At 38.8% G+C, this 12,165-nt stretch overlaps 1 protein-coding gene across 1 annotated transcript; it reads right to left on the bottom strand.

Annotated features, from left to right (window-relative positions):
- Positions 1-323: 323 nt before the first annotated feature.
- LOC132268637 (low affinity inorganic phosphate transporter 4-like) lies at positions 324-2,643 on the bottom strand. The gene is made up of 2 exons (XM_059769458.1): positions 1,752-2,643; positions 324-1,529 (listed from the first exon to the last, which is right to left on the bottom strand). Exons 1-2 carry the CDS (start codon positions 2,641-2,643, stop codon positions 853-855), a joined length of 1,569 nt encoding a protein of 522 aa, XP_059625441.1. The 3' UTR covers positions 324-852.
- Positions 2,644-12,165: the final 9,522 nt, after the last annotated feature.

Here is a 12,165-nt window from a genome sequence, read left to right as displayed (position 1 = left end):
AAAGAGAGAAAAAGCATGCGTAAAGAAATGGGTTGGGGGTTATGCACATTCTGTGAGGGACAAAATAGGAACAAAAAGGGTCAAATCGTATTATCAGATTTACTTTTTTGTCAAAAAGTGGTAAAATGAATTTATTTACACATTTTTTGAATATTATAAACTGAAATATACATTTTTTTTTTAAAAAAAAAACAAAAACTCATTGTGCACATAACATATATTATAGAATGGTTTTCTGCACTTAACCCTAAAAAAACAACAAAGGGCAAGACCTAGAAGCTTATAGATGAATCTGAGAAAGACTTTGCTATAACTCTCGTCTTCAACAAACATGACTTTGAAAAGGAAATCAACCAATCCAAAGTATCAAGAACTCTATCAATCAGGTGGTTAGGTTCAAATTACTAGAAAATGGAAAGGACTTTTTTTTTTTTTTTTTTTTTTTTTTGTGAAGAATTGCATAAACAGTAACCGTATATATAATCCAACCCATAAACAATGACAACATTTAATTATTATTATTATAATTTTGAAAAGTAATTATTATTATTATTATTATAATTTTGAAAACAATTACAATGACAAAAATGTCCCACAACAACAGACCTTGCCCTCAATTATTCAGTAGTACTTGCATGTGCTAGGGCACTTGCTAGAGTTGGGAATAAGATCGACCTCCTCAAGCAGGGACGGACTCAAATTATGTGAGAGAAAACGGTCTTTAACAACAATATAGATTAAAAAAAAATATAAAAAAAATAAAAATAAAACTCCAAATAATAAGCAAAAAGAACTACATTCTTTGATAATTTCATTCACTAGTCTCAATCCAATGAGGCTCATGGGCAAGCACTACTCACTGACGGCCGGCCTGTTGGTCATCTGAGTTTCATTCTTGCTGCCATCCTCCCCTGAGATTTCCTCCAACGATCGCCCTTTAGTCTCGGTCACCAAGAATGTGCAACAAAACCCTAGCATGTTTGTGAATGACAGCACCATCATGGCATGCTTAATTTTTTTAGGGTTCCCACTCAATGTGTAGCTCTGCACCCCGAACGCACCAATCATCGCCCCGGCCTTCCCAGCGGCAGCGCTCAATGCGTGACATGTCGACCTCAGCCGCGTTGGAAACAGCTCCGCTGGAAGCACGAAAGTGGTACTGTTCGGACCGAAATTGGCAAAGAAGAAGGTGAGTCCATATAAAGTTGCAAAAACCCATTTATGCGCCTCTTTCTTAAGGTATTCATATTGGATCCCCATAATAAGCATGAAGACAGACATCATGAAGAACCCTATTAGTTGAATGTAGAACCGGCCAATGCTTTCGATGAAAACCACGGTGAACCAGTAGCCGGGGAAGGTTCCGAGCAAGGCAACCACGAACATGGCACGTGAAGTCTCAAACACCTCTCTGAGAGCACTCACATCAGTATCTTTTTTGGTGAGACCCATAACCGGAAAGATATCCTTCTGAGCTAGGTTTTGGCTATAGAAGGCTATGTCCAACAAGAACCATGTGCTCATGGTACCTATTATAAAATATAAATAATCAAATTATTGCTCTAATAATTATAATGAAACAAATGTTTAAATAAATTATAATCACACATAAATATAAACAAAAAGTTATAGAATATGGTTTGTTTGTTCAGTTTTGAACAACTGAAAATCGTTTTTTTTTTTTTTTTGAGAAGTGTTTTTAGAAAATTAAATCAAGCAGACCTTAAATAACTAAGTTACAGTCACAATACCTATTAAGTGAAGTCCATGTCGACGGAAGAACTCCTTGGAGAGTAGTGTGTAGTCATTAGAGGCCTTAAACTGACTCAACTTCTCACCATCTGCTTGGATATCAATTTTCAGAACCCGACCCATATCAATAGCTGCTTGTTTAGCATTTCCTTCTATGAGAGCAGTGTAACGGCCGGTTTCGGGCATTTTAATCCTCCAGTAGTATGTCAGCAGTGCTGGAAGAGCTCCGAGCATCAACACAATCCGCCACATGTAGTCCCCCTCCGGCTCGGTTGAGAGAATACGATTCTCAGTGAATGTCGGACCTTCATAATAGCTAAGGAAGATCCTGGAAAGAGTCATGGACACTAATCCGGCGAAGATGATACCCACTCCTTGCATGGCAAAGACCGCGGCAATGAACTTCCCTCGAGTCTTCTTGTTAGCATACTCCGACATGATGGTGGCTGAGAGTGGATAATCTCCTCCAATGCCAAACCCTAGCCAAAACCTGAAGAAACATAGGGTTGTTATGACAGATTTAGGCGAGGAGCCGAAAGATAAGCCGGAGCAAATGGCACAGACGACCATGAGAATGAGGGTGACACCGTAGACTTTTTTCCGGCCAAGCTTGTCCCCAAGCCAGCCAAAGACCAGCTGCCCGGTTAGGGTTCCTACTAGGGCAACACCAACAACGAAGTTGTTAACTTGCTGAGGGAGCTTTCCGGGCTTGTGGCTCGCAGTGTCATAGTAATAAAGGCGACCCAAGAGCTTGGAGACAGTGGAGATACAGAAAAGATCATAAGCATCTGTGAAGAAGCCCATTCCGGCAATGACGATGGCCGTGACGTGGTACCATTGGGTACGTGCAGAGTCAAGGGCATTGAGCACTGCAAGATTGTTTGAAGACATTTTTGCTGTCAATGGGCTTAATTGTTTGCTGAAAATTTCCTGGAGTCTATGGCACATTAAATAGTTGGAGTTTTGGCGGGAAGCAATATTAGGGATGATCAAGTATAAATTAAGACTCGTCAAAAACTAGGTTTTGGGGGCTGTCAACAAGGAATTTAGAGAAAGGATATCTCAGTATATTCTTTTTTTTTTGCTTAGAAAAATTAAGCATATGCGCGCCTTAATGGGACATACAATGATCTATACCTTAAGGTGCTAGCAGAGTAAGGGCGTTGGACTGGCTAGCCATGAGTCTATGCTTAATTAAGGTTCCAAAATTATTTTTCTTAGAGTTAAAAATAAATGAGAGTGAAATCAAAGAAAAAAAGTCGAATTTAATATTACTGTTCTAATACTTTTAGTGAAAGTTTTAGTCAAGAAAATCAATTTTCTTGTAGTGTGAACAAAGGGCTTGGCCTAATGGTATGATCTTTCTATTATTAAAGGTGATGAAATCGAGGAGTTCCAACTCGACGTAGTGAACAAAATATGTGTGAGTAGTTTACCTAATTCAGAAAGAATAAAAAAAAAACACTTTTTCGTGATCATTTGATTCAAGTGATTGGAGAAATATATTGAGTGTTGTGGTTCATGGTATCTCATGTACTTTTAAAATAAAAGATCAATGGTTGAAGTTTCTTTAAATGGTTAGATTGAAGTTGTTCAATCTTGACCTGAATTTTAGATAAATTAGTAGTATAAAAATATAGCTTAAATTTGGGCCTTTATATTTGAGAGTTTCATTGATTATGGCATGAAAATTTCTGCTTTGGCTTGATATGGTTTATTTCATCAGCTGTAAGCTGTCACTAGATTTGTTTGATTCTTTCAGTATTTTTGTTGCTATCTTGATGGTTTGAAATTAAGTGCGTAGTTTGTCCCTCCAATCTAAGAAGTGCCGAATTGGGTTCTATTTCATTATTTTTTAATTATTATAAAGACATACAAGGTCCTAATCAGGTCTCGATCTGTTAATGATTACATAATAAAAAATCTTTTGACTTATCTAGCCAATTAGGCGGGCAATCTTATGTTGTGTCTGACTGTGTGATATATAGTATCGAAAAAAATCAGTTTGCTAGAAAATATTCCTTGTGTATACCCTCATGTTTGTTAACCAACCTACGCATAAAAATATGTGTGACTTGGTGCCTTTTGTCCATTAACTGGTATTGAAGATGCGAATAGACTTAAATATCCCTCTCTTTATGATTTTTTTAAAAATAATGACAACAACGAGAAAAGTGAAAATACAAAAAAGCCCAGGACAAAAAATCCTTGCATCGCCGCTGGTCGGTTTGGTAGTGTCGTGTTCCGGTTTGGGTCTCGGTTTGGTCTGAACGGGAACTGAAACACGCCGGACCGGTACTCGTTACTAGGTTAGACCAAGCTTACCGGAAGAGGATGGACAGAGGTCGCTGTCTGTTCACCGGAGTCACATGCATGTCTTGGAGCTCACTGGATGGTCACCAAAATGGGTCTCATTGTTCTGGTTTCGCTGAAATTGCACTCATAGCTTGCCGGATTTCTGTCACCGAAACTGTTGTTCACCTTAACTAAGACACGCTGGGGTTGTTCGGTCTTTGATTGCAGCTTACCGGACCTGTTTTTGCAGAACGAAGTTCACCTAAAAAACTGCATACTTTTTAACTGGAGTGCGCTGGTTCAATCGCCTTCACCGGAGCTAGTAGATGTAGTTTTGGAGCTCGCGGTTATGTCCTCGTCAACGGAATGGGTATGTCTTCAGTCTTCGCCGGAGTTCGCACAGACTGAAGTACAGCAAAGATGAAGCTTTCTCTATATTTGCAAAGACGGGAGATCACCGAAACCGTGGTTCATCTGAACTAAAACTTGGGTGTGTCGCCGGTTGCTATTGGGTCTTCAATCAGTCCGCCGATTCAGTTGACAATTTGGGCCTGTGAGTGCCCGGTTGTGGCGGCGGCGATGTACTTCAATGGGGTTAGGGCATTTTTGGGATATATAAAGGTTATTTTAAAGTTTTCAGCTCTCAAAATAGTCATGCGTCCAGCGCGTGACTATTTAACGGCACTTCATCACCGGAAAGTTGATCGGTGGCCATCCTTTCAACATTTTGACATTTAACGTGGATTTATACACACAAATTAAATATAGGGGTATAAGTCGCACAAAATCAAAAGCAAATGGGTGTTTTGTATACTTTCCCCTTGAATGTATATAGATTTGTACATACAAATTTTGTAATATGTAAACAAGAACAAAAAAATGAAGCAAAAATAAAATTTTATTAAATTAGAAAAATTGGAGTACAATCCTCTCTAATACTCCTTACAAAGAATAAGGTCATCTGATTCGATCTGCTTTTTTTTTGTTGGTTGGATTCAAGGGCTGCACGAGTTTGATTTTGAATTACCGTGAAATTTGGATGAAGAACGACACGATTTGATGTACTTTTTATTGATCACCGTGGAATTTGGATGAAAAACGACACGATTTGATGTGCTTGTTGTTGATTATCGTGGAATTTAAATGAAAAACGGTACGATTTGATGTGCTTGTTGTTCTTCGTCTTGAGAGAGGATTTGTTGAATTTGGTGAAGAATGCCGCGACTTTACTCTCTGGATTTCTGATTCTCTCAATTTCTGGACCTTCTGAATTTCTGAGTCTCTGGATTTCTGGACTCTCAATTTTTTTTTCTACCTTCTTCCTACAGGCCTCGCTTCTTGGATTAATAGGATGATGACACGTGTCATCTCCTGGTAAGGATAAAATTATAGCTGAGCCGGGCCGGTTATATTATGATAATTATCCTTAAAAATAATTATTCCAAATATATTTTATTAGGAATAATTATTTTTGCATTTAATTATCTTGGCTAGGCTAATTAAATAATTTAAGTGGACCAAGCTTGGGCCAATTAAATAATTTAATTAAATATTAGACCTATATTTAATGGGTTAATTTGTCAAAATAAAAGTCCATTAAAATTTTAGTGTCTACAAATTGCTCCCACTTCGAGTCCCGTGTTTGACAGGACTTGTCTCATATTTTTCAAGTGGGGCTTGAAGCATCCAACTTGGTCTTTGAACTGTAAAAGGCTTTCCTATCCAACTTTGGATGATTTCCTCTTTCCCTTTTCTATCCAACTTTGGATTAGAATTTTACTCTTTTTTTTTTTTTTTTTTTTTTTTCTCTCCTTTTTTTTTTCAGCTTCTTTTTTTTTTTTTCCTTTTTTTTTTTTCTCTTTTTTTTGTTTTTTTTTCACGCCTTTCTTTTTTCTTTTTTCTTTTTTTTCTCTCTCTCCTTTTTTTTCCATTTTTTTTTTTTTTTTTCATTCTGGATTTTTTTTCCTTCACTTGCTCGGATTTTTTTCACAATTTCTGCTTTTTTTTTTTTACTGCCACCTAATCTGGGTACAAGAAGGAACTAATGCAAGGAGACCCAGTTGTACAAGTTTCCATGCACCTGTATATTGCTTTGACTACAGAGTTTATTATTATTTGTTTTTTTCCTTCTAATGCATATTTGATCTACATGAAAGATCTGCTACAATCAACATCTCATCAATGCATACATGAACTTTCAAGCACCATTTATTTCTTCTCTGATTCATCAAACTATAATTTTGTATTACCCAAATCTTTTTCTTCAAGATTGGTAATAATAGATCTTTTAAGTAGCCACAATGAAAGTCTAATTCCTTCACTTCCTAAGAAGCCAACAATGATGGAGATGCAAGCAATGGCTACGGGAACAATCCAGTATTGCTTTGTCAGATTCATGAGAACGTGTGTTGTTTGCTTCTTGGAGGAAATTTCAAGCTCAGGGATGGAGCGACTTGAAAATGCCTTGTTATATTTATTTCACATAATCTGATCATTGCAAGAACTCAATCACCATGTTAGTGCACGTCTATCCATGCCATGAAGTCAGACAAGACCCAAGATTTTGAATTTTTTTTTTTTTGGTACCACTTGAGTTGCAGATTTGTAGTAGCAATACATGAATGGAGATTGCAAGGGAGTATCAAGGATTGGAGCCATGCATCACATTCTTTGACTTGCTACCATTCTCATAGAAGAATTTCCCCTCAAATCATTTGCTCTACATGGAGTCTTGATAAGAGAAGATGGAAGAGTACATAGCTCAATGTTGTTATCTACCTCTGCAACTTTTTTTTAGAATTTTCAGAAGAGTGTTTTTTTTTTTTTTTTTTTTTTTTTTTAGCAAGGTGTGGAGGGAAAAAACCACATCAATTACAACACACCACGTGGTGGTGAAAAGCAGCCCACAACCAAATTAAGACAACCAGAATCCTATAATCGATTGGAGGCCCAACAGAAAAAGCCTTACGCATGTACCAGGTCAGCCCAATTGGAGTGAAGGAAGTTTTACTTAATATAAAGGCTAAATGGGCGGCCCAATCTTAATAAGGCCCGAATTCCATAACGTCTGCCATAATGATGAATGCACAATCTGTAGGTGTAATTACCCACATTTGGGAATAAAAGCCAAGAAACGGCTCCATGTAAATCTCTGAGGAAAACTTATAAATAGAGCTTGAATGAGAATGAAAAGGCATCGGATTCCCAATACTGCTAATCTCTCAAAGATTTATTTTTTCTATTCAAATAAAAATGATAGAAACCTAGGTGGAAGGAAGAATGTTGGCTTGTATCAAGTTGACAACTCCAATGACATAGCCGCTGAGATGAAATCTTTGTCTCAAAGATTTGACCAATTTTTGATCAACCAAAATTCGGCAAATCAAGTATCTTCTTCCCTTACTCATATTCATCATCGTGCATTTAATGAATCTTGCATGACTTGTTCAAGTGTCTTGCATTCTACTTCCAATTGTCCCTATAGACATGTGCAAAGTGAGCCCCATGAGCAAGCCAATGCTATTTTTGCTAACCAAGGGAATAATCCCTATAGCACTCATTACAATTCAAGTTGGAGGAACCATCCGAACTTTTCTTGGAAAAGCTAAGGGAAAGGTTCAAACCTTCCCCAAGGTGGTTTTCAAGGGAAGTATGTTCCGCCACCAATGCAAGGCCAAGGTTCCCAAGGTTTTAGATCATCATTTCAATCGCATGGTAATCAATTTTCTAATTCTCATTTTCCTAATCAACCATCTTATTCTCAAGGAAATTCTAGGAGTCCTGCTTTTGAAGAGAAAATTTTGACCGCTTTAGGCACTCTAGAGGCGAACACTCAATTGCTTCATTCTCATTCTCAATCTATTGCTAAGCTAAAAACCCAAGTAGGGCAAATAGCTAGTACTTTAAATGCTAGAGAGAAAGGGAAAATGCCTTTGCATGCCCCACCAAAGCAACCATGTGTTGTGGAGACTCATTCCTCATCGAAAAGTCCTATAATAAAGTATGTCAATGCGGTGACAACCTTAAGAAGTGGGAGAATCATTGACAACCAAGTAAGTGTGTCCAATGAAGAGAGTGAACTGGTGCAACTAAAAGTTGACACCCCTCCCGTTTCTTATCATATTCTTCCTTCATTGCATATGCATGATCATTCAAATGAGAAAGTGTTAAAAAGTGATTTGAAAAGTGAGTTCAAAAGTGATTTGAAAAATGAATCAAAGCATGATTTGAAAAACTCTTGTGTTGATAATGTTTCAAAAAAGGATTTTGAAAAAGTTTTTGAGCCAAGAGCTCCATTTCCGGAAGCCTTGAAATGATCCATTTATCTTGACAAGCAAAAGACAAAGACAAATGAAATCATTGATGTGTTTAGGTAATTGAAGGTTAACCTTCTGCTTTTGGACGCAATCAAGCAAATTCCGGCTTATGCCAAGTTTTTAAAAGATCTTTGCACCCAAAAGAGGAAGAACAAAAGCCAAGCACCTAGGAAAGTGGTCTTAACCGAGCAAGTGAGCTCTATTTTGCAACATAGCACCCTTCCAAAGTTTAAAGACCTTGGTTCACCTACTACTTCTTGCATCATTGGTGATCATGTCATTAATCGGGCTTTTCTAGTCTTAGGAGCAAGTGTTAATCTTCTTCTATACTCGGTATATGTCAAATTAGGCTTAAGAGACTTGAAACCAACGTTGGTGGTTTTACAACTTGCCGACCAATCCATCAAAAAGCCTAGGGGTATCATTGAGGACGTCTTGATTAAAATTGATAAATTCTTCTTCCCGGTCAATTTCGTTGTCATTGACACGGAACCGATTCCAAATCTCAAGAGCCAAATTCCCGTTATCCTTGGCCGTCCTTTCTTGGCAACCTCAAATGCCAACATCAATTGTAGGACGGGGGTAATGAAAATCTCGTTTGGGCATATGAAAGTGAAGTTGAATATCTTCAATCCGACCCCAAATTCATTTGACAAGCATGAGGAAGTAAATGTTGTAGAAAAATGCCTAGATAATGAATGCGAAAGAATGGAGTCTTTACTTGAAACCAAAACTTCAAAAAGTTCATCTTCAACCTTGAATTCCAAAAATGATGTTTCAAAATCTTGCTTTGAAAGGGCATGGAAGCCTAAAGATCATATTGACAAGGGACCAACAATTTCCTTTGAACCTCATCCAACAAGTTCTTTAGGGAACCGTTTGTTGGATGGAATTCAAAGTACTCATCACCCCATCAAGGAAGGGATGCATTATAAGATCTTTGATCTGGGCTAAAAGAGCCCAACGTCTTGCTAGAGACGTTAAAGACTAGTGCATTTCATAGGGTTTCACAACCCTATTCCTCCCTTAATTATTTTCCCTTTCATTTCTTGCGTCGTCTAGATATGTTCTGGAATTCATGCACATGGCTAGGATTTTGATTGAGTATGCATACACTTTCATTCTGAAAATAGGCATTTTGTCCAAATTCGATTGATCTCAAAAGAGCTTCAATCGATCGAACACCCATCCCTGCATCAAATTTTTACTCTGTTCCATCGATCTAAAATTTCCTGCATAAATCAGTCCTTTGTGTATCATTCGAAAGTTTATTTCGATTGATCTGAGAACTCCAAGATCGATTGAAATTGATCTAAGATCGATTTTCACTCCACACTTAGAAATTTTTTGAGATCCATGAAAATAGGCCTCTCTGTGCATCATTCGAACTTCTCTGTAGGTTTTCACCTGTTCGATCGATCGAAGTACCTTTTCGATGGATCTCAGTTTGATCGATCTGTGCCTCTTGTTGACCTTGATTTTGACTTTGATTTCATTTTTATTTTTATTTTTATTTTATTATTTTAATTTATTATTTTATTTTATCCTCAAAACTCAAAAAGATTTCAATTTCTACTTTTATTTTCATAAAAAAAATAAAAATAAAAATAATAAATAATAAATAAAAATAATAAAATTTGTCGTTTAGTGCACAAAGATCGATCTTGTTTGATCGATCGAAATTTTTTCCTAATCGATCGGACCTGTCGGGAAATGTTTTTAAAAACAAAACCCTAGGGTCATTAAATCGATTCACAGATCGATCTAACAACCCTCTCACCCTCGCCACTGCAACCCATCTCTCTCCCATCTCCGGCGAGCTTTCCGGTGACCATCCCGGGGCTTGAAACTCTTTCCTTCATCTTAGATCTTGTCTCTCTCCTTCGCATCACTTTTCTTTCTCGGATTTGGTAAGTTTCACACCCTCTCTCTTGATTTCCATCTTCAATCACATGTTAAAGATGCTTCACATGTTAGATCTAGGGTTGTTAGGCTTAAATCTTGCCATATTTGAAGTTTCCATGATTGTATATATATATGTATATATTTGTGTATATAGTTTTATATATTTTTCAATTTTAAATCAATTTTGATGTTGATGTGGCCAAACAAGTGACCCATATCGTGTTGATAATGTGTGAGAGGGCCCCCACAAGTTTGCTTGTGTGCCCCCCTGCCTTTCACATCACAGATCTGTGACTTTTAGAATTTTTCGTCCCAGTTCGATCGATCGAACTTTTTTCATATCGATCTCACTGAGATCGATCTCACATTTTTGGGGTCGATCGAACTTCACAGATTTGCATATACCCTTCATACACCATCTTTTGTGATTCCATGCTATCTCATACATGCCTAATGCTTGTGTTTTCCACATTGGATGCATTCCGTACTTATATTGTTTAGCATGCTTCACTTACTGTCACTATTTATTTAGCCCCGTCATCACTTGCGTAGATTCATGTTTCTATATGCTATGCCTTATTTCCTTATTCAGCTACTGACTTGTTTTGCAAGTTTTCCTTTTATTTTGCAGGCCATGGCTAGGGTCAAGACTGTTGCCCGTGGATATTATTATCGCAGAGTCAGGCAGAGATTAGACGACCAGGCAGACCCATCTCACGTCCAGGACCCCATTCCTGAGCCAGAGCAGGAAGATAAGGCTGAGCAGCCAGAGCAGATACAGGAGCAGTCAGAGGCAGATACAACTCAGTCCCCATCCACTGACTCTAGACTACAGTCTTTGGCATCTGCATCCTCATCATCCCACGATGAGGCTGAGCATGTACCATCTCCTTCATCGCCTCCTGCACAACTAGACTAGACCATAGACAGACCAGAAAGGAGATACTCGCGCCTTCAGGTGGCGCATGAGTCGATCTTTGATATTTCATTCTTCTCCCGATATATCCTTACCCAGGCTGCTTATGACGATATTGACCGCCGGGGAATTTCAGCCATTCTAGCCCCGGTCACTTACCCAGTTTACCCGAGGCTTGTTCGGATGTTCTTCCAGAACCTCTGATTTTCCCCGAGTAACCTGGCGGAGCTGCGCACTACAATTGATGGCCATCCTATCCGCATTACCGTGGAGTCTCTGGCCCGATCCTGCCGATGCCCGCATGCCTGCCCTCCCGAGCTTGAGCTCGATTATCCTATCTTGGAGAGGCGGCCTTCCTATGCATTTATGGCCGAAGCACTTACAGGCCATTACAGTGAGGGTGACACTGTTGCTACTCGCACCTATCTGCCCGATGACCTGTGGTTCTTTGATTCAGTTCTGTACCGAAATGTGTTCATGGCCGGCCACAAGATTCAGAGGCGTGGCGATTATTTGACAGCTTTATATGATCTCTACACAGGGTGTTGGGTTTCTATTCCAGCCCTCTACTAGACTGTGATGATGAAGCTTTATGCTGACTATATCAACAAGGCCAAGCCCAAGCAGGCTAAGTATCTTCCATTTGGCCATCTGATCACTCAGATCCTCCGGGATCAGCGCTATCCATTCCGCCTGGATGAGCGCTCAGAGACAGCAGCTTGCCATTTTGGCAAGAAGGACTGGAATAAGAGCTACAATACTTTTATTAAGAGTCTTCTAGAGGACGTAGTGATAGTAGCAGAGGAGGCAGAGAATGAGGAGATAGCAGCAGCTGCACCAGCAGCGGACGATCCAGCAGTCGATCCGGCTGCAGTCCATATGGACATAGACTTAGAGCAGTATCCTGCAGAGGGTCTACAACATCATTCTCCAGCAGGGTCACCAGTTCATTCTCTAGAGCAGGCTCAGGATGTACCACAG

This window comes from Cornus florida, unplaced genomic scaffold (genome assembly GCF_030987335.1).
Source record: "Cornus florida cultivar Cherokee Brave unplaced genomic scaffold, ASM3098733v1 CherokeeBrave_3.0.0_Hap2_Chr08, whole genome shotgun sequence".
Taxonomy (NCBI): Eukaryota; Viridiplantae; Streptophyta; class Magnoliopsida; order Cornales; family Cornaceae; genus Cornus; species Cornus florida.
Note: the sequence above shows the minus strand (reverse complement) of the source record. Positions and strands in the feature narration are given on the sequence as shown.